Consider the following 21,389-nt stretch of genomic DNA (forward strand, 5'->3'; position numbering starts at 1 on the left):
GAAATTCACAATGTAAAACTCCACATTACAACCAAGGATCCATCTGTCAATATAAGAACAATGAAAAGAGACAATGTATCAAGATGTTGTTTTGTATTGTCTTTATTGAGGCCTTTGCTGTGATTAGTAAATAAGCCACATGAATTCTATATTCATATAAACCATCATGATTGTTTTTATCCCTAAAACACATTGAAAAAAAGCTTGAAAGAAAGTTGTTTTCTTTTTTCAGTAACACTTCAAAAAGGAAAGAACAACAGTAAAGCAACTTTCATTATTTCCCATTTACATTGTTTCTCACAAAAGTGACTTGATTAATTCAGCAATGAAGCTCTTTAGATGACTGGCTCACATGCAAACCTCAACACAGACGCTGTAATACACGTTCTAGATTGTTATCAAATTTATAAATTTTTATGTCGAGTCAGAAAACAATAAAACAGCTTCACATCTTAGATTTTATATTGTATGTTATTATTATTATTATTATATGTTAATGTTTATTTCTTTGATAAATTGCTGTAATATCCCTTTTCTATATCAATTATATTTAGGATGAGGAAAAAGATTTAAAACAGTAATTTTTCACCAGAGTTTGTAGTTTGATTGAAGAGTTGTATATAAGTCACAGAGCAGCATATAGTAAGATTGAAAAATACAGAATATAGAAGTTCTTTCCTTTTTCATTAATGTGACGTTGAAATAGGCCAACAGCTGAGGAGGTCGCTCATTTTAGTGTTCAAATGGCAACACTATTTTCAAAGCTGGCTGGATCCAAGTACGTGTACGGCAGATTCAGAGGTTCGTTTCTGATTTTGATGTCAACACTCAACTGGTGAAGTTTTCGCTGGAAGCGCTTTATCTGTTTGCGGGGAAAACCCTCAGTGAAATATTGCTCCGGGTACTGGCCAAGCGGGACCTGATGTTCAGTGAATTTTTTAAAAAAAAATGGTATGATTATATGATTTATGTAATAATGGTATGATGTATATAATATTTCATGAAGTCTTGCATACTTACAAAGTCAGAAGACTCCTTGCTGAGCAGCCACATGGTGGACATGCCCTTAACTGTGGTGCTGATGTCAGGCAAAGTCTGCATCATAATGTTTTCTTTTGGTCCCTTTGTTGTTGGCGGAGGACGCTGCAGGGAGATGGGAGTGTTGGGCATCCAGGCACCATAGTCATACTACAATGAAGAAATGATAACTGGTTAATACTTTTTGAAGCAGTAGCACTGAGACCATATGAAAAATTAAAAGCAGTTTTCAGGAACGCTTGTGGCTTGGCTGTGGGGATGTCAGTCTCTTGATCAGTCGTTCCACTACTTAGTTCCAGACATAGATATTTCAACTACTATTGGATGAATTGCTATTGTACTTTGTAGTAACATTCATGGACCCAAGAGGATAAGCACTTGTCACTTTCGTGATCCCTTGACCTTTCCTCCAGCAGCACCATGATGTCTGGTGGTTTTGAGAGAAATGTCTCCACACAATGCTCTGCTGGATTGCCAATGAATTTGGACGAGACATTATTGTCTCGTCCAAATTCTAAATTATTCTTATTTTTACTTTTTGGCTCAATACTTTTCATTATTTGTGCTTATTACCAAATGTTATGATATAAACACTATCATTTTTTGTTTATGTCCAAGGTTGTTGTAAAGGTCAGATATCACCTATTTGACCAGAATTCATTCATCCATGTCCATCCACCTTAACCACTCAGCACCATTACAATTGATTCACCTGTCCACTGTTCACAGCTGAGTGCTGGCATGAGCAGGTGAAGATCACCATGGTGACAAACTTGATCAGCTCATCCACGGTGGAAAGTTTCTGTGGAATTCCTGAGAACAGAGCATCAATTGCATTACTAAAAGATGAACTTGTCTAATGTTAAAATGACCAGATGAAGTTTGATCTATGCTTCATGGTATTTATTGGTATTTGGCACCTGTTTGTTCTTGAGAAAGGAATCCATGTTCAAAAATGTCCTGAATCCAGTCCTGCAGCTCAGAGTCCTTCACAACCACGTCGTCAGTCTTGTAGTAGTAGCTGAGTACTCCCTCCACAAACCTTGGACAAATGTGGAAAAGTACTGTAAAACACATTCCTCCTTGAAATATACATTTTTATACACACTATAGTAGTAAGAGGCTCTTTGGTGAGATAATTTGATTGCCATCCCTTTAATAGATAATGTTATCTACTGTTTTTATTTTTCGGAAGTTAGCATGATGTTTGAAACAGTAACCAGACAAAATATACTTATTAACTTTCTTGCCAATATTTAGATGAGAAAATTGATTAATTGTGGCACTACAGCAAAGTGACTTAGCTTAGCATGAAAACTGGATGCAGGGGGAAACGCAATGGACAACTTATAATAATGAACATGTTGCATCTCTTTTGTTTAAGCACAAGCAGATGTGGTTTTGAGGGAATTACACAAGGGCAGAGCCCATCAGCAATAGTCTCATGTCGAATAATCCTCTGGCAGCAACAAATTATATTGTGGGGCTTTCGTTGTAGACAGCGGATATTTGGACCAAGACTCCATCTTACATTCGCCGAACACTGTTTACAGTCCGACTAGTTTCTATTATCACACGAGTCAAACGTTTCTCCATACAAAACACAGACAGTGAAACTTTTTGTTGGGGTTTTAGGTCCATACAACATTTTGGCTAATCTACAGTGAATATAGCTAATGGGAATAATTTCAGATAATAAAAAAGCTGTTAGCCGATGCATTTCCTCCAATGTGTTCCGCCTCCTTTGCTCTCCACATGGACAGTTTACCTGTAGGCAACCCTGCTCAAATGTGCCTGGTCAAACTAGAAAAGGAAAGCAGAAGGCTTCCAGCCCTCAAATCTTGTCCCTCACTTACAGATTCTGGATGAGCATGCTGCAACTATTTCTGGGTAAAAAATGGCAGAATTGAAGCAAAGAAACTGTTGGTAAAAAAAAGGGTGGAGACATGATCACATGTTGAGCATGATCACTTACTTTGACTGCAAATCAGTGTTGCTGTTGTCTATACAGTACATTTGTTGACTCATATTTACAGTATACTGGCTAATACAGCTGCAGTGAAGTGTAGATCAGATCAGAGAAATACTTCACAGCACTTTGAATAACATCGAATATAATTTACCCTCAAATCCTATATTTGTATTTTCAGGTTACATTCCTGTGAGGATTGGTGCTCTCTGTTAGCGGGGCAATCTCATTGACACAGATGTGTTGCCTTTGTGCTGGCCAGCTAATCTGTCCTCATTACCATCACTTCATCCAGCAAATAATTACACCAGGTATTGAAAAATGTTTTTCCCTGCTTGTGAGATAATGCAAAATGAAAAAATGTCTGTCATACTTGAAGATGATATCCCAAAGCTTGAGTCCATCATCCTTGTAGTAGTAGTTTGGTATGTCCCTAACCCCACGCTCATCAACGTCGTCTGGTATACAGAGGGACTTGTAGGTCATTGAGGACAGTGATCTCTCCATGATTGTGATCATGGCCTCTCCCCCAGAGGCTGCAAACTAGGAAACAGTAAAATATGAAGGGAATATAGTGAAAAGACATGACAGAAAACAAATTGCTGTGTAATTGTAGGTCTTCACAGCTTGGTGGTCTTTTTGTACCTCTGTGAATACTCCTTTCTCAGAAATTAGAGCAAGTCGAGCCATGATGTTGATTTGCAGAGTGTAGCGAGTGTGAGGTACAAGGAGCTGGGAGAAAGAGGACAGTCTGTTATTAACATCATCGTTTGTCAAAAACAGAAATCTTAATGCCTCCTTGCCATTTAGCATTGTGAAATACAGGCACTTTATATAAAACACTAAAACACAATGGTTCTTTAACTTCGGTGGATAGATTCTGTTACCTTGTACAGTGGATGCACCATGGGCACATTGCGCAGAAGTGACACTGCGAAAACTTCAGCCAGCAGGTGAGTGCGCAGCAGGTGAACATTGAGTTGATGTTCTTGGAAATCTGCACTTCTCACAAAGATCTTGGCCATCATCCAGTCATACGCAGAGTCAGTGGGAAGAAAGATTGGATTGTCATCTGCGGGGGTTTGCTTCAGCTACAGGACAAGATAGAGGGGCATGGTTAATTGAATCAATTTAATCCAACACAGACAGAAATAATTCATTCCAGCTGCTGCAGATGAAGTTTCCATTGTTTTGCTTGAAGACATTTTTAGCAAATTAGATGCTTCTCTATCCTTTGAGTGATAGCTGCCTGGATCAAACTTACAGCTTGTGTATGCGCCATGTTTGAGAGCTTAACTCACCTGAATAGCAATTGGCATCAACTTGCCCTGTCTTTTGTGGAACAGGACGAGGGGGGCCATCAAGTACTGCTTCTTCCCATTGATGGTGTTTGGTGTCACTCCATCCAAACGCTTGTAGTCACAAAGGAATATGTTGCCTCTCTGTTTGAAATTATATTGAGGTTGAAAAAATCATGGGACAATCGAGGTCAAAACATGGTTTTATCACAGAGAAAAATTGGATATGAAGAAATTTGCAGTCAGTATGAGACGGTCACCTCTATTTCTTTTGTCAAGCTACCATGACCATGGAGGAAGACCATGTCATTAGTGACTGGAAAGTTTTTTGGCAGTACTTTGCAGCATCTGATCATTATGGGGTTGACACCATTTAGATACTGGTAGGCAAAGAATTCATCCTCCTGCCATAGTTCCTGGACATATTCTAGGAAAAAAACAGAACAATCTGTTACAGACTATTGTAATTCCTTATTATCAGGCTCCACCAGTAAGTCTTTACAGACTGTGCAGCTTGTTGCTGGCATGTTTTGACGTTTCTTTGACGCATATACATTTCCTTCTTTGTCATCTTTTTTTTCAAATAATAAACAAAGTAAAGATGCTAATAGAGAAATAGCCAGTTCCTCAGCCCTCAAGGACAAGGAACACTCTTTAGGATGGTAATGTACGTAGTTTGGCCAGAGAAGACAGATGGTTTAAAAGAGGAGCGATAGAAGCCATCTTTGTCAACCTGGAAAAAAACATGACTCAACAGAGAAGAGCCCAACTTTCAGCGACCTACAATGCTCTCTCCCCACACAGCTCAACACCCATCCACACCCCAACCCCTGTGACCCTAATGACTCACACAACAGCAGGGTGGGTCTACAATTTACAGGTAACTTGACCCAGATGACCCAACGACACACTAACTGGTGGGGGTTTCAACCACCAGTTGGTAGTATAATGGTGGTACAGGTAGTATAATGGTGCACTGTTAATTATCTGAATGAATACAGTTGAATATATACTATTATGCATACAGCATTAAGTATCCGATTCATTACAGTACCTGACATGTCAGTCGTCCTGTAGGTGAACACCCGATCAAGCGCATCGATGTCAGTCCATGACTCGTTGCGTTTTTCCAGTCCTTTCAGGTGCTGCTCAGCCTGCCTAGAAAATCAAAAACAAAGTATCTTTATTGCAAAGTATTTGTTCATTTGATAAACAGGCAGCTAAATGGTTCATTTATACATATCTGTTGAAAATTTGAGGACTTTACCCAATTGCTGCAGTCCAAAAAAACTCAGTATGCTTGGTGTAGGAGAACGTAACCTCAGGAGGCAGAGAAAGAGGAATTTCCCCCTTAATGCAGTGAGGTAGTCCTTTTTTCGACTCATCCCAGCTAGAGAAAACAGAGGGGAGTAACAAATTGTTAACAGTATAAATTTAGAGTGTGAAAGCATATAATACTTGACCAGTATTCAATTTTACATTTGGGCAGTGCATGTTGTACTGTAATGCATTTTTTTTAATTCCCAAAAAAGGTGAAGGCGGTTTGGGTGCATGTTAGCTCTGAGGTACACAATGCTAACGATTTTACAAGGTCTGATCTCTTACCAGTAGTCTTTCTTTCGACCAATGAGCTCCTGCTCCCTGGCGTACGTGGCAAGAGTGTTGGTTTCTTCAAAGGCTTTCACAGCTTAAAAGAGGAAGCACAACAAGGTTTACATTTTTTGAAACATAACAGGAGTTTGGGGCATAGTTAATGGACAAGTGTACCTGTTTCCTGTCTGCACTTATCATATAAGGGGGAGGGTCTTAATTTTGTGGAGTCAAGTTCATGTACAACCTTGAAATGTATATGATGATGTCTAACGTTTATGGAGCTGTTGTTGTCACTTATTAACATAAAAAAAAATAAGTATAACAATTTGGTAATTTTTTATTTTCTAAGCTTCTTCGAAATATAGTCAAGGGTGTATGGCTTTGCTCAATGCTATAGAGGTAACAGTAAAAATAAATACCGTAAATGTGCACCTTACTGAATCAGGACTTTTAACTGTGTAAATTGTGGCCCCTTCACGGCCCCCAATTTAGAAAAAATCTTAGATCCACCACTGGCTTGCGGGACCTTTGTTCTTCTTCTGTGTTCAGTAAATAGCACACAAGATGTAGGACAAGCTAATTTTCACAAACCTTTTCCCTCTCTGAAGCGGTGCACCTCACGGTCAGTGATCCAGCGGTGGACAGGAAAGCAGTATGTGTCTCCTTCAGGGGATCTCACCTCCACTTTAGAGGGGTACCAAGAGTCTTGGAACAATAGGAAATCCTGCTTGTCTAGCTCTATCAGGAACAATGTTCCAAGGGATTTGGGGCAGCTGACAGTGAAATGTGCAACCTGGGGTAATGACAGACACAGTTTGAAAACATTTATCCATGAGGTGGAGATGAAGTGGATTTGTCAGAATAAAGCACAATATGATGGCCTTACAACTTGCCTGAAATGTAGTAAATGTAAGAGTGTGCTATGAGTTTTAACTTAAGAGGGATACTCCAAACTTACGTCTCCTTTGAAGAGGGCCAGAGACCCTATGATGCTAAAAAGCCAGCTGCGATTGCTCTTCCCTTCTGTGCCCACCAGCTTAATGTTGACATTGTTGAAGGTGGCGGCAAAGGTGCAGTTGGTGGTGTAAACTGTTACTTCGTAATTCACCATTTTCACCCTGGAAAGTTGAAGAATCCTGGTAGGGACAGAATAACATTAATCACTCTGTCAGCAATGATAATGTTAACTGTCACTAAATCAGCCTGAGTGCATAGAATCAATTAGAATAAAAAAGGTTATTATAATGACTCCTATTACATTTGTCTTTTCTTATTGATCTTTTGCAGTCAAATCATTGCAGACTTAAATCATTTCAAAAAATCATTTCTCTTACCTCTGCTGAAGAGATTGAGGAGTTTCGTTGATGGGACTCACCACTATCTATCTCTTTATATACATCCAGTTTAGTGGGTGTGACTTGTTAGTTCCAAATAACTGACTCTCACAAGGCAACATGCACCAGGAAGAACTACAGGAATGTGAAACTATGACAGAATAAGGCAGCACTTAAAAATGTTAGAGATATGAGGAAGGAGGAAGGAGATGGAGGAGATAAGAGGCTGAAATATTTTTATCTGACTCATAAACACTAAGACATTTTAGAAATCGTAAAACATGAGTAACATGAGTAAGAAATGCAAATATTCGCTTTTTGGGACTTCTGTTATCGGATTCTTTCCTGAACCAGGACCAGAAAATGGCATTAAGTAATTTCTTTAAAACCAGCTTTCAAAGACTGGGTCAGTCCCTCTTCCTTCCGGAATTTCACTCAGTGTACTTACACAAATAGACATACAATTAACTACAGACTACAAGAGATTATCAAAATAAGAATAACTACTATGTGCAAATAGAGGTAAACTGTACAATACAGTAGTGCAACGGAAAACAAGGGTGGACAAAAAACATCTAAATACTGATATGCTGATATGGTGGAATTGTGACCAGAGGACAATAGTGAAGAGTCCAAATCTTTTGACCACAATCGTTAATTAAAACAACTCCATGAGTTGTTAAGACCCGTTATGTCAGGAGGTGTTTGTGTGTTCTCATACACATGAGCTCAGGTTTATTTTACTGGCTTTGATTGTCTTTCTTTATCGGATGAATACAGTTTTACTATTCGGTGAAGTGCTTATTTTAAAACCAAAAAAACCCATCTTTTTGTCTGAACCTTCTTTTGTGGTACCACAAGAGTCTGAAAATATTTTGTCCTCGTATTGTTGCTATGCAGGCAGTTTCTGGTAGTAGAAAGGACTGTGATTCTCTTTTCTTACTGAATGAAGTGCCTTGTGTGAATGTTGTTTATATGGGAAGATATTTTGTACATGGCATATTTCCTGAGTACTTAAGTCTTTTCACACACACACAATATGCTTTAAAGTGGACACAGATGTATCTTTATACTAAAGTTTTGCTTTTTTTTGTTGTTTTTTTGATCATCGCTGGGTAAACGTCTCAAACAATGCCCTGCAGTTACTTCTCTTTGCCCTGCAGTTACTTCTCTTTGCACGTCATCCAAAACATCCAAAACCTTATCATCTCTTCTGCGGATTCTGTTTCCACTGCAGAAAAAAACAAGATGGAGTATTCTGAATAAATGAGCAGATTAAATAAAACATCCAAATCCTCACTGTCAGTAATAAACATATAATTGTGCAAAATTCAGATTTCAGTTGAGCAGAATTGTATATTGCATTCAGATTTCTGAAATGCATTTAGTTTGCCCAGGGTCAAAGTTTGTATGAGAACTTTTTAAAATGAGCTTTAGACAATCGTAGTAAAAGGAAAATATGGAAAGTCATCACTGGGGAGTTGAAAGACTCGAGAGAACCAAATCCCTGGGGGAAAAAGATTCTTAGTTAACACCATGTCTATAGTCAGAGAGAGTCAGAGTTATGTTTACACAGCCACCATATTTTCCAGCAGCACAGGGTCCATGAATGTGTATGTGTGTATTGAACTTACTTCGATGTTATGTGTCAAAGTTAAATGTGAAATAATACTCAGAAAGAGATAGACAAAAGAAAACTGTGTAGTAAGATTTCTTTCTCGTTGTCCAATCACAGTTCACAGTAGATAATAGCGATGCATCTGTTATGAATGGACAGCCAAATCCTGGCCTGAGCAAATGAAAATCCCAATATAGGGACAAAATGGTTGACTTGGCAGCTACTCTTTGAGATGCTCCCTGCCCCAGCAGTACAGCACATCAGCATGAAATACATAGAAACATGAAGGCTCACATGAAGGAGGCCTCACCATCCCCAACATAGAAGTCTCAGGCTGTGAGTGTTGTGTTGTGAAGGCAGGGAAAGTAACCCCGTCAGACCTGTGTAACCACTACATTTGAAAACAACCCACAGAACTTGGCTCACTTCACTCCTGAGTTGCTTTAATATGTAAAACACAACACTTCCTGGTCCCTGACAATACTTTCTGACTCCTGCTGTGCCTGACGCAGCAGACAGACCTTAACAGACATTAACAGATAACAACATATCTCACACAATCTGACCTTCCTCGTTCTTAACCGGTTGACTTCTGGCAGATTTTCCATGAGACCAGTCAAGTCCATATCTGCTGTTACAATCCACAGTTTGTCATTTCGGTGCACATTCATGATTACAAAGCTAGTCGAAAAATAACTGTGAATTTATCAATCGATTGCACAAAAGCTGCCATACAGTATGTAAAGTGTGAGTCATTTAAGTGTTTCATAACCTGTTCATCTTCGATCAAACTACCTCACGTCTTTCCTGCACAATGCTTGTGAGGGACACTCCCACAGAATCCAAATGGAACATTTTCTCACGACACACTTCGAAACTGGTTCAGTAAAGATTCATTCTGCGAGGGACTTCAGAAACTGTCTGATGAAATTTGATGACCTCACCCAGTAGATGCAGACAGACAGTTAACTGCCTTGATGAAGAAATGCACTTTTGAATAGTACTATAAGGACAAAATATTACCCTATATATCTACAAACTTTAAAGATATAGCAATAACATTAAGATATAAATGTGTCAGAAATGACAAATCAACAGTTTATGTGTTACTTACTTTAAGGATTCATGGGTTGAGGATCTGAAATGTATAATATTATACATGAATTCATAACACTGCTCTCACTGCTACAGCTGCTCACTCAGCTTCACCTCCTTCTCTACTGGACCTGCCAAGATGATGACTAAGATTGATTAATAATCGTCTTTCTGTGTTTGTATACATGCAAAATGCACAGTGTAGTGTAAGAGTCCACAGAACTGTCCCTGCTTTGAACAGGTGAACCTCGCTGTCTGCGATCCAGCGGTAAATGGGAAAGTTGTCGGTGTCTCCCTCAACAGATTTGACTTTAACCTTGCATCGAAACCAGGAATCTTCTGGGAACAGTGGGTGAAGCTATTTATCAACCTCAATCAGCAGCAGCTTTCCAATGTAGGAAGATCGGGCCACATGGAATTTAGAGTCCTGCAAACTGACAAAGACAAGTTGAGAGAGGCTGTGGGTTCCATTTCAGTTGCACAGCCTGTGGATGCAGTTAAAATTGCAAATACAATTTGGCTACCATTCATTTGTATGCACCTGAACAAGTAGATCAGAGCAACTTTAGTAATATATCTATTTTGACATCACACACATAAGTGCACAAAGCTATTTAAATGTTTGTTGAGGACATGCAAAGATGGCAGCAAATCACATTGAAGTAGCACATGGACGTGGCTCTGGGCTGAGGACATTTAGGCTAAAAACATGGTGTAAATGACGCCGTTTCGAGCCGAATTTGAATGTACGGACACGTGGATGACACCACAGGAGCAGTATTGAGGCATTTATTAGTGTTTTTTCAGTTTTTTTTCTTTGCGTTTGAAGAATCAGTCACCATTTACTTAAATTGTATTGGATTTGGCTGTTACGCTGTTTCTCCCTGAACCTCCAAAAGTCAAACCCTTCACCCACCCCTCCATCGGCATAGCGGTAAGTGGATCATTGGGTGAACTCTCCCTTTTAGGTCCTACAAGGAACTTTTGATTTCTGTTGATTTTGGCGCCTCTGTGGACAAAAGTGGTAGTGTTTCCACTGTCACCTGTCGTAAAAACCTCGGTCCACACAGCATGTGCGTTTGTTTTGGAAGGAGTGGAAAATCTACAGACATGTAGTGAGGTCAGGACAAACACCAAGAAAACACTGCGACACTGCAGATCTCTTTAGATTGTATTTACTGTGATGATATAACATGAAACAGGGACTGCATCAGTTTCCATCCCCTTCTTAGACCACCGTCTCTCTCTGCTGCTAATGTAGAATGAGTGAGTGATTTCTGGGTCAGGGTGAACTTACCAAAGTGCAACAAGGGGGGGTTCAAATATCAAATTTGTCAACATACTCATACAAAAATAAAGGTACAGAAAAATATGAATCCATTGGTCTGTAAAGACAATCTTTAACAATATTAGAGCTGATTTAACGTAACCATTGTTGAGTATTAAATACATTTATACAGATACTTCATCCCTACTCTTATTGTGGGCAAATGGAACAGCCCACCTGAGACAATACCAAGTCCCTTAATGTATAGGGGCTTAAAGTTGGCTGGAATATCAAACCACACCACAGAAAACAGCTGTTTGCAGAATGCATAGCGATGAGGTAATGTATTGTATGAGATCTCATTCTGAATTCATCCATCTTGTTTGCAAGAGTTGGCGAGGAACAGACTCTGCAGTACTGGTCAGTACGGGTTAGCCTTTAGCCTAGCCTATAGCCTAGCGTGTAGCCCGGCTCTCTTCCCCCGCTTCCGTTTCCTCTCTTTTCTGCCTAAACACAGGCTTTTGACTGTCGTGAATCCTTGCTCCGACCTCGTGGGTAATCTGTCCCGACCAGACGTTGACAATAGTTTATAGAAGAAGCAACTTTTCTCCCTGATTGTCTCATCTGCTGTTGTAGGTCATAAAGAGGCAGCAATATTTAAAGAAGACTGTTTCATAATGAGTTAAAAACTCCTTGTAAAAACCCACCCAATCCTATTGTTTAATTGGTTAATTGACCAGCACCAGAATTCTGAGAATAGATTGATGTTGATGACTAATGTCTTGCCTTGTGGCTTCTGCTTTTGGGTCCCCATCTTAGTACAGTGTACTGACGGTCGCTCAGAAATATGAGTGGAGAAATTCACAATGTAAAACCACACATTACAACCAAAGGATCCATCTGTCAATATAAGAACAATGAAAAGACACAATGTATCAAGATGTTGTTTTATATTGTTTTTATTGAGGCCTTTGCTGTGATTAATAAATAATAAATAAGCCACATGAATTTGATATTCATATAAACCATCATGATTGTTTTTATCCCTAAAACACATTGAAAAAAAGCTTGAAAGAAAGTTGTTTCCTTTTTTCAGTAACACTTCAAAAAGGAAAGAAAACAACAGTAAAGCAACTTTCATTATTTCCCATTTACATTGTTTCTCACAAAAGTGACTTGATTAATTCAGCAATGAAGCTCTTTAGATGACTGGCTCACATGCAAACCTCAACACAGACGCTGTAATACACGTTCTAGATTGTTATCAAATTTATGAATTTTTATGTCGAGTCAGAAAACAATAAAACAGCTTCACATCTTAGATTTTATATTGTATGTTATTATTATTATTATATGTTAATGTTTATTTCTTTGATATATTGCTGTATATCCCTTTTCTATATCAATTATATTTAGGATGAGGAAAAAGATTTAAAACAGTAATTTTTCACCAGAGTTTGTAGTTTGATTGAAGAGTTGTATATAAGTCACAGAGCAGCATATAGTAAGATTGAAAAATACAGAATATAGAAGTTCTTTCCTTTTTCATTAATGTGATGCTGAAATAGGCCAACAGCTGACGAGGTCGCTCATTTAAGTGTTTAAATGGCAACACTATTTTCAAAGTTGGCTGGATCCAAGTACGTGTACGGCAGACTCAGAGTTTCGTTTCTGTTTTTGATGACAACACTCAACAGGCGAAGATCTCGCTGGAAGCGCTTTATCTGTTTGCGGGGAAAACCCTCAGTGAAATATTGCTCCGGGTACTGGCCAAGCGGGACCTGATGTTCAGTGAATAAAAAAAATAAAATGGTATGATTATATGATTAATGTAATAATGGTATGATGTATAAAATATTTCATGAAGTCTTGCATACTCACAAAGTCAGAAGAGTCCTTGCTGAGCAGCCACATGGTGGACATGCCCTTAACTGTGGTGCTGATGTCAGGCAAAGTCTGCATCATAATGTCTTCTTTTGGTCCCTTTGTTGTTGGCGGAGGACGCTGCAGGGAGATGGGAGTGTTGGGCATCCAGGCACCATAGTCATACTACAATGAAGAAATGATAACTGGTTAATACTTTTTGAAGCAGTAGCACTGAGACCATATGAAAAATTAAAAGCAGTTTTCAGGAACGCTTGTGGCTTGGCTGTGGGGATGTCAGTCTCTTGATCAGTCGTTCCACTACTTAGTTCCAGACATAGATATTTCAGCTACTATTGGAAGGATTGCTATTATACTTTGTAGTAACATTCATGGACCCAAGAGGATAAGCACTTATCACTTTCGTGATCCCTTGACCTTTCCTCCAGCAGCACCATGATGTCTGGTGGTTTTGAGAGAAATGTCTCCAAACAATGCTCTGCTGGATTGCCAATGAATTTGGACGAGACATTATTGTTTCAGGATGAATTACAATTACTTTGGTTACCCTCTAAGTTTTCATATAACAATCTAAACTATTCTTATTTTTACTTTTTTGCTCACTTCTTTTTAATATTTGTGCTTATTACTAGGGATGCACCGATATGGAAATTCTTGGCCGATACCGATACCGATATTTAAAACAACAATCTAGCCGATAGCCGATACCGATACCGATATTTGTTTATTACTTGCATGTGGCCTTCTTGGTGTGTAACGCCGGGTTTACACCGGGCGCTGAAGCGCCGCCCCGCGCCGTGCAGCGTTATTCTCAAGCGCGCAGCCGCCTGGCTGTTCACACCGGACCCGCATTTCTCTGCGTCGGTCAGCCCGTGATTCTCCGCTTGTTGTTGTATGTAACCCGTTCAATGTCGGGTGTCGGGGTAAATGACGTATTCTCCAAGCAAGCCTTTAGCCCCCCCCTCTCTCTCTTTTTATCTATATGACTGCTTGTGTGGCTGTAGTGGATGGGCAGAGGGGGACATTTAATTATGTGATTGGGAAAATTGGGAAAATTAAAACTCCAGAAGGGGAATACAAAGTATGGGATGCATATTTGATCATTTATATCATATCAAATATGTCATTTATATCGTTTAAAATCATTTTTCAGTCTGTTTCCTGGCGTGATACGCTCGCACGCCGAAACTATCGGTGAAGGGCGCTGGCGCGGCGCGGCGCATCGCAGCCCATGTGAACCGCACAAAGGTTTAACTGGGGTGGATGGGAGGCGCCTGGCTTTCCTTGGCGCTGCGCTGCGTGGCGCTTCAGCGCCCGGTGTAAACCCGGCGTCAGTGTACCATAATCTGGATGCCAGATTGGCAGGCTGCAGAAAACATACCAATGAATATCGGCCAATGTTATCGGTGAAAGTCAAGTTTATTACCGATACGCCGATAGCAGTAAACGAGGCGAATATCGGCCGCTACCGATATACGGCCGATACATCGGTGCACCACTACTTATTACCAAATGTTATGATATAAATAAAATCATTTTATGTTTATGCTCAAGGTTGTTGTAAAGGTCAGATATCACCTATTTGACCGGAATTCATTCATCCATGTCCATCCACCTTAACCACTCAGCACCATTACAATTGATCATCCCGGGTTATTAAAGGATTCACCTGTCCACTGTTCACAGCTGAGTGCTGGCATGAGCAGGTGAAGATCACCATGGTGACAAACTTGATCAGCTCAGCCACGGTGGAAAATTTCTGTGGAATTCCTGAGAACAGAGCATCAATTGCATTACTAAAAGATGAACTTGTCTAATGTTAAAATGACCAGATGAAGTTTGATCTATGATTGATGGTATTTTTTGGTATTTGGCACCTGTTTGTTCTTGAGAAAGGAATCCATGTTCAAAAATGTCCTGAATCCAGTCCTGCAGCTCAGAGTCCTTCACAACCACGTCGTCAGTCTTGTAGTAGTAGCTGAGTACTTCCTTCACAAACCTTGGACAAATGTGGAAAAGTACTGTAAAACACATTCCTCCTTGAAATAAACATTTTTATACACACTATAGTAGTAAGAGGCTCTTTGGTGAGATAATTTGATTGCCATCCCTTTAATAGATAATGTTAGCGACTGTTTTTATTCATGGAAAGTTAGCATGATGTTTGAAACAGTAACCAGACAAAATATACTTATTAACTTTCTTGCCAATATTTAGATGAGAAAATTGATTAATTGTGGCACTACAGCAAAGTGACTTAGCTTAGCATGAAAACTGGATGCAGGGGGAAACACAATGGACAACTTACAATAATGAACATGCTGCATCTCTTTTGTTTACGCACAAGCAGATGTGGTTTTGAGGGAATTACACAAGGTCAGAGCCAATCAGCAATAGTCTCACGACGAATAATCTGTCATACCTGAAGATGATATCCCAAAGCATGAGTCCATCATCCTTGTAGTAGTAGTTTGGTATGTCCCTAACCCCACGCTCATCAACGTCGTCTGGTATACAGAGGGACTTGTAGGTCATTGAGGACAGTGATCTCTTCAGGATTGTGAACATGGCCTCTCCTCCAGAGGCTGCAAACTAGGAAACAGTCAAATATGAAGGGAATATAGTGAAAAGACATGACAGAAAACAAATAGCTGTGTAATTGTAGGTCTTCACAGCTTGGTGGTCTTTTTGTACCTCTGTGAATACTCCTTTCTCAGAAATTAGAGCAAGTCGAGCAAGGATGTTGATTTGCAGAGTGTAGCGAGTGTGAGGTACAAGGAGCTGGGAGAAAGAGGACACTCTGTTATTAACATCATCGTTTGTCAAAAACAGAAATCTTAATGCCTCCTTGCCATTTAGCATTGTGAAATACAGGCACTTTATATAAAACACTAATACACAATGGTTCTTTAACTTCGGTGGATAGATTCTGTTACCTTGTACAGTGGATGCACCATGGGCACATTGCGCAGAAGTGACACTGCGAAAACTTCAGCCAGCATGTGAGTGCGCAGCAGGTGAACGTTGAGTTCATGTTCTTGGAAATCTGCACTTCTCACAAAGATCTTGGCCATCATCCAGTCATACGCAGAGTCAGTGGGAAAAAAGATTGGATTGTCATCTGCGGGGGTTTGCTTCAGCTACAGGACAAGATAGAGGGGCATGGTTAATTGAATCAATTTAATCCAACACAGATTCAAATAATTCATTCCAGCTGCTGCAGATGAAGTTTCCATTGTTTTGCTTGAAGACATTTTTAGCAAATTAGATGCTTCTCTATCCTTTTGAGTGATAGCTGCCTGGATCAATACTCAAACTTACAGCTTGTGTATGCGCCATGTTTGAGAGCTTAACTCACCTGAATAGCAATTGGCATCAACTTGTCCTGTGTTTTGTGGAGCAGGACGAGGGGGCCATCAAGTACTGCTTCTTCCCATTGATGGTGTTTGCAGTCACTCCATCCAAACGCTTGTAGTCACAAAGGAATATGTTGCCTCTCTGTTTGAAATTATATTGAGGTTGAAAAAATCATCGGACGATCGGGTCAAAACATGGTTTTATCACAGAGAAAAATTAGATGTGAAGAAATTTGCAGTCAGTATGAGACGGTCACCTCTATTTCTTCCGTCAAGCTACCATGACCATGGAGGAAGACCATGTCATTAGTGACAGGAAAGTTTTTTGGCAGTACTTTGCAGCGTCTGATCATTATGGGGTTGACACCATTTAGATACTGGTAGGCAAAGAATTCATCCTCCTGCCATTGTTCCTCGACATATTCTAGGAAAAAAACAGAACAATCTGTTACACAGACTATTGTAATTCCTTATTATCAGGCTCCACCAGTTAGTCTTTACAGACTGTGCAGCTTGTCGCTGGTTTGTTTAGATCTTTCTCTGACGCATATACATTTCCTTCTTTGACATCTTTTTTTCCAATAATAAACAAAGTAAAGATGCTAATAGAGAAATAGCAAAGGACAGCAAACAATCATGATTTTGTTGAGTGGCTTGCTCGCAGTGAGGGAGCATCAAGCCGATTGGCAGACGCAGAGCGGAGTGGACAGGCTTGGGTGGAAGGTTTGACCATGTCCTGGATGTAGACTGGACCCGATCCATTCAAAGCACGGTATGCAAGTACTAGTTTCTTGAAATGGATACGGGCAGCCACTGGTAACCAGTGAAGGTAACGGAGGAGCGAAGAGAGTGAGTGAACTCAGGAAGGTTTAAGACCAGTCAAGCTGCTGCATTCTGGATGAGCTGCAGAGGTCGGATGGCACTAGCAGGTAGACCAGCCAGGAGGGAGTTGCAATAGCCTGAGATGACAAGAGCCTGGACCAGAACCTGTACTGCCTTCTGAGTGAGAAGGGGACGTATTCTCCTGATGTTGTGCAGCATGTATCTACACAAGTGGGTTGTTGTAGCAATGTTTGCAGTAAGGGAGAGTTGACTGTCGAGAATCACACCCAGGTTCCTAGCAGTCTGGGTGGGGGCTACCATGGAGTTGTCAATGTAATCGTAAGGTCATGTGTGGGAGAGCCTTTCCCTGCAAGGAAAAGTAGCTCAGCCTGTCAAGGTTAATTTTCAGGTGATGTGCGGACATCCACTGTGAGAAGTCAGTCAGACAGGCAGAGATTCATGCTGCTACCTGTGTTTCAGATTTGGGAAAAGAGAGAATTAGTTGGGTGTCATCTGGGTAGCTGTGGTAGGAAAAGCCATGTGAGTGAATGACAGAGCTGAGAGAGTAGGTGTACAGAGAGAAGAGGAGAGGACCCAGGACGGAACCTTGAGGGACCCCAGTTGTGAGAGGACAAGCTTCTGACACAGATCCTCTCCAAGTTACCCGGTCAGTGCAGTCTTTGAGGTAGGATGAGAGCAGGGAGAGAGCAGAGCCTGAGACACCCAGATCCTGAAGCGAGGAAATAAGGATCTGGTGGTTCACTGTGTCAAGTGCAGCAGAAAGGTCTAGAAGGATGAGAACAGAGGAGAGAGAGAGGCTGCTCCAGCAGTTGCTCAGAGGCAGTCTCAGTTGAGTGGCTTGCCTTGAAACCAGACTAGTGAGGATCAAGAAGGTTGTTCTGGTGAAGATAAGAGGAGAGTTGCATAAGGATAGCACATTCTAATGCTTTGGAAAGAAAGGAGAGAAGAGAGACAGGTCTGTAGTTGTTTACTTCAGACGGGTTGAGGGAGGGTTTCTTCAGAGGAGGGTTTACTCTTGCCTCCTCAAGAGAGTTAGGGAAACAGTCAGTTGACAGGGAAGTGTTAATGAGATGGGTGAGAAAAGGAAGAAATAGACTGGAGAATGTGAGAGGGGATGGGGTCAAGGGGTCAGGTGGTTTGGCGGGCGGAGGTTACCAGGGTAAGAACTTGATTGGGAGACAGGTGGGTGAAAGAGGAAAGAGAAGGGGATGAAGATGAAGATGAAGTTGATGGAAAGGTAATTATAGAAGGTGGGTTGGAGAAAGGGGAGCGTTTGTCATCTATCTTTTTTGTAAAAAAGACGACAAATAAACTTGGTCAAAGGGTGGAAGGAGGAGGGGGACTGGGGGGGTCAAGGAGGTTGGAAAAGATGAAGAAGAGTTTTTTGGGGTTCGAAAATGAGGATTGTATTTTAGTTTAAAAAGAGCTTTTGGCTGCAGAAATAGAGGCAGAGAAGTAGGAGAGAAGAGATTGATAAGTGAACGAGTCATCAGGGTGTTTAGATTTTCACCATTTCATTTCTGATGCTCGCATAGTGGCTCTGTCGGTGCGCACCGAGTCAGACAACCACGGAGCTGGGGAGGACTTGCGCACCTGTCGTGAAGTAAGAGGACAGAGAGAATCAAGAGAGGAGGACAGAGTAGAGAGGAGAGTGTCTGTGGCAGAGATAGGATGCATGAGTGAGAAAGAGACAGATGAAGGGAGGGCTGATAAAACAGATGAGGCCAGAGAGGAAGGAGAGAGGGAGCGAAAATAGTATAATGGGGGACTGTTAATTATCTGAATGAATACAGTTGACTATATACTATTATGGATACAATATCAAGTATCCGATTCATCTATCATTACAATACCTGATATATCAGTCGTCTTGCAGCGGAACACCCGTTCAAACGCATCAATGTCAGTCCATGGCTTGTTGCGTTTTTCCAGTCCTTTCAGGTGCAGCTCAACCTGCCTAGAAAATGAAAAACAAGTAACTTTATTGTAAAGTATTTGATAAACAGGCAGCCTAATGGTTAATTAATACATATCTGTGGGAATTTTTAGGACTTTACCCAATTGCTGCAGTCCAAACAAACTCTATATCCTTGGTGTAGGAGAACCTAACCTCATGAGGCAGAGAAAGAGGACTTTTTTCCTTAATGCAGTGAGGTAGTCCTTTCAACTCTTCCCAGCTAGAGAAAACAGAGGGGAGTAACCAATATTAACATTTTTAATTTAGAGTGTTGAAGCATATGATACTTGACCAGTATTTAATATTACATTTTGGCACCGCATGTTGTACTGTAATGCATTTTTAAAAAAATCTCTTACCAGTAGTCTTTCTTTCGACCAATGAGCTCCTGCTCCCTGGCATACTTGGCAAGAGTGTGGGTTTCTTCAAAGGCTTTCACAGCTTAAAAGAGGAAGCACAACAAGGTAAATTTTTTTTTAAACATAACAGTATGTTGGCAGGAATAAACTCTAGCTTATGGCAGGTGCAGCTCCAGGGGCGGGGTTAAGGGAGCGGAGACTTGTATTATAATTACCATATTGTAATATTCTAACATTTGTTTACGATGGAATATGTATACATTACACAGTGGCAACAGAGGCAAAATTAAGAAATATTATTTTAAAGCAATGGACAAGGATTGAGGAACACAATTACAAGAGAACAGAATACAAGAACATTAAGTAATAGTCTGGTAATTTGGTAAATGTTAAATTGGAAAGAGCGAAAAGAATACATACAAGTCGGTTCACTTCCGTTGAATTGTCAACCACTTGTCAAAAAGTGTTTTCCATATTTTTAGGAAGATATTTTTCCTTATTTGCATGATTATACCTTTATATACGTGAAATGAAATGTGGGTGTGGTGGAAAAGTACATTTTTTGTTAGATTACTTATGAACTGAAGTCTTTCCGCGTTTAGATGACTTATTAAGCGTCTGGTGACTTATTATGATATTCAGATCCTGTCTCAAAACTGCGCCTAGGCAGAACCAGTCTGAATTGACTCAGACAACAGCCTTAGTGCTCCTATATAAGATGTTTGCATTTGACTGTTCTCTATTAGCACCCTGAGATCCCTGTGGCCCGTTCATGGCCCCAAATTTAGAAAAATCTTAGATCCACCACTGGCTTGCGGGACTTGTCTTTGTTCTTCTTCTGTGTTCAGTAAATAGCACACAAGATGTAGGACAAGCTAATTTTCACAAACCTTTTCCCTCTCTGAAGAGGTGCACCTCATGGTCAGTGATCCAGCGGTGGACAGGAAAGCAGTATGTGTCTCCTTCAGGGGATCTCACCTCCACTTTAGAGGGGTACCAAGAGTTTTGGAAGAATAGGAAATGCTGCTTGTCTAGCTCTATCAGGAACAATGTTCCAAGGGATTTGCGGCAGCTGACAGTGAAATGTGCAACCTGGGGTAATGACAGACACAGTTTGAAAACATTTATCCATGAGGTGGAGATAAAGTGGATTTGACAGAATAAAGCACAATATGATGGCCTTACAACTTGCCTGAAATGTAATAAATGTAATAGTGCGCTATGAGTTTTAACTTAAGAGGGATACTCCAAACTTACGTCTCCTTTGATGAGGGCCCGAGACCCTTTGACGCTATTGAGCCTGCTGCGATTGCTCTCCCTTTCTGTGCCCACCAGCTTAATGTAGACATTGTTAGTGGTGCCGGCAAAGGTGCGGTTGGTGGTGTAAACTGTTACTTCGTACTTGACCATTTTCAACCTAGAAAGTTGAAGAATCCTGGTAGGGACAGAATAACATTAATCACTCTCAGTCAGCAATGATAATGTTAACTGTCACTAAATCAGCTTGAGTGCATAGAATCAATTAGAATAAAAAAGGTTATTATAATGACTCCTATTACATTTGTCTTTTCTTATTGATCTTTTGCAGTCAAATCATTGCAGACTTAAATCATTTCAAAAAATCATTTCTCTTACCTCTGCTGAAGAGATTGAGGAATTTCGTTGATGGGACTCACCACTATCATTTCTTTTTATACATCCAGTTTAGTGGGTGTGACTTGTTAGTTCAAATAACTAACTCTCACAAGGCAACATGCACCAGGAAAAACTACAGGAAT

The 21,389-nt window shown here is 40.4% G+C and overlaps 1 protein-coding gene, 1 long non-coding RNA gene and 1 pseudogene across 3 annotated transcripts in view; 1 reads left to right on the forward strand and 2 right to left on the reverse strand.

Annotated features, from left to right (window-relative positions):
* Positions 1-89: 89 nt before the first annotated feature.
* Positions 90-21,389, reverse strand: part of LOC117762223 (hydroperoxide isomerase ALOXE3-like) — a 32,439-nt gene continuing 11,139 nt past the window's right edge. Inside the window, exons 1-15 of one of the 2 annotated variants that reach the window (XM_034586986.1) lie at positions 7,233-7,423; positions 6,857-7,034; positions 6,490-6,691; positions 5,911-5,992; positions 5,573-5,695; positions 5,360-5,463; positions 4,566-4,732; positions 4,309-4,449; positions 3,895-4,098; positions 3,653-3,739; positions 3,381-3,550; positions 1,959-2,080; positions 1,751-1,851; positions 1,021-1,188; positions 90-919 (exon numbers count right to left, since the gene is read on the reverse strand). In XM_034586986.1, the coding sequence (XP_034442877.1) occupies positions 740-919; positions 1,021-1,188; positions 1,751-1,851; positions 1,959-2,080; positions 3,381-3,550; positions 3,653-3,739; positions 3,895-4,098; positions 4,309-4,449; positions 4,566-4,732; positions 5,360-5,463; positions 5,573-5,695; positions 5,911-5,992; positions 6,490-6,691; positions 6,857-7,009 (2,004 nt within the window). In that variant the 5' untranslated portion in view covers positions 7,010-7,034; positions 7,233-7,423 and the 3' untranslated portion in view covers positions 90-739. Of the gene's footprint in view, positions 920-1,020; positions 1,189-1,750; positions 1,852-1,958; positions 2,081-3,380; positions 3,551-3,652; positions 3,740-3,894; positions 4,099-4,308; positions 4,450-4,565; positions 4,733-5,359; positions 5,464-5,572; positions 5,696-5,910; positions 5,993-6,489; positions 6,692-6,856; positions 7,035-7,232; positions 7,424-21,389 lie in introns of those variants that run through there. The other variant, XM_034587830.1, reaches the window with a different exon arrangement.
* LOC117765926 lies at positions 97-12,499 on the forward strand. The gene is made up of 2 exons (XR_004614670.1): positions 97-214; positions 12,309-12,499. It is a non-coding gene; the product is annotated as an uncharacterized LOC117765926 (long non-coding RNA).
* On the reverse strand, positions 12,281-21,367 carry LOC117772486 (annotated as a pseudogene).

The sequence above is a fragment of the Hippoglossus hippoglossus genome, chromosome 1 (assembly GCF_009819705.1).
Source record: "Hippoglossus hippoglossus isolate fHipHip1 chromosome 1, fHipHip1.pri, whole genome shotgun sequence".
Classification (NCBI taxonomy): domain Eukaryota; kingdom Metazoa; phylum Chordata; class Actinopteri; order Pleuronectiformes; family Pleuronectidae; genus Hippoglossus; species Hippoglossus hippoglossus.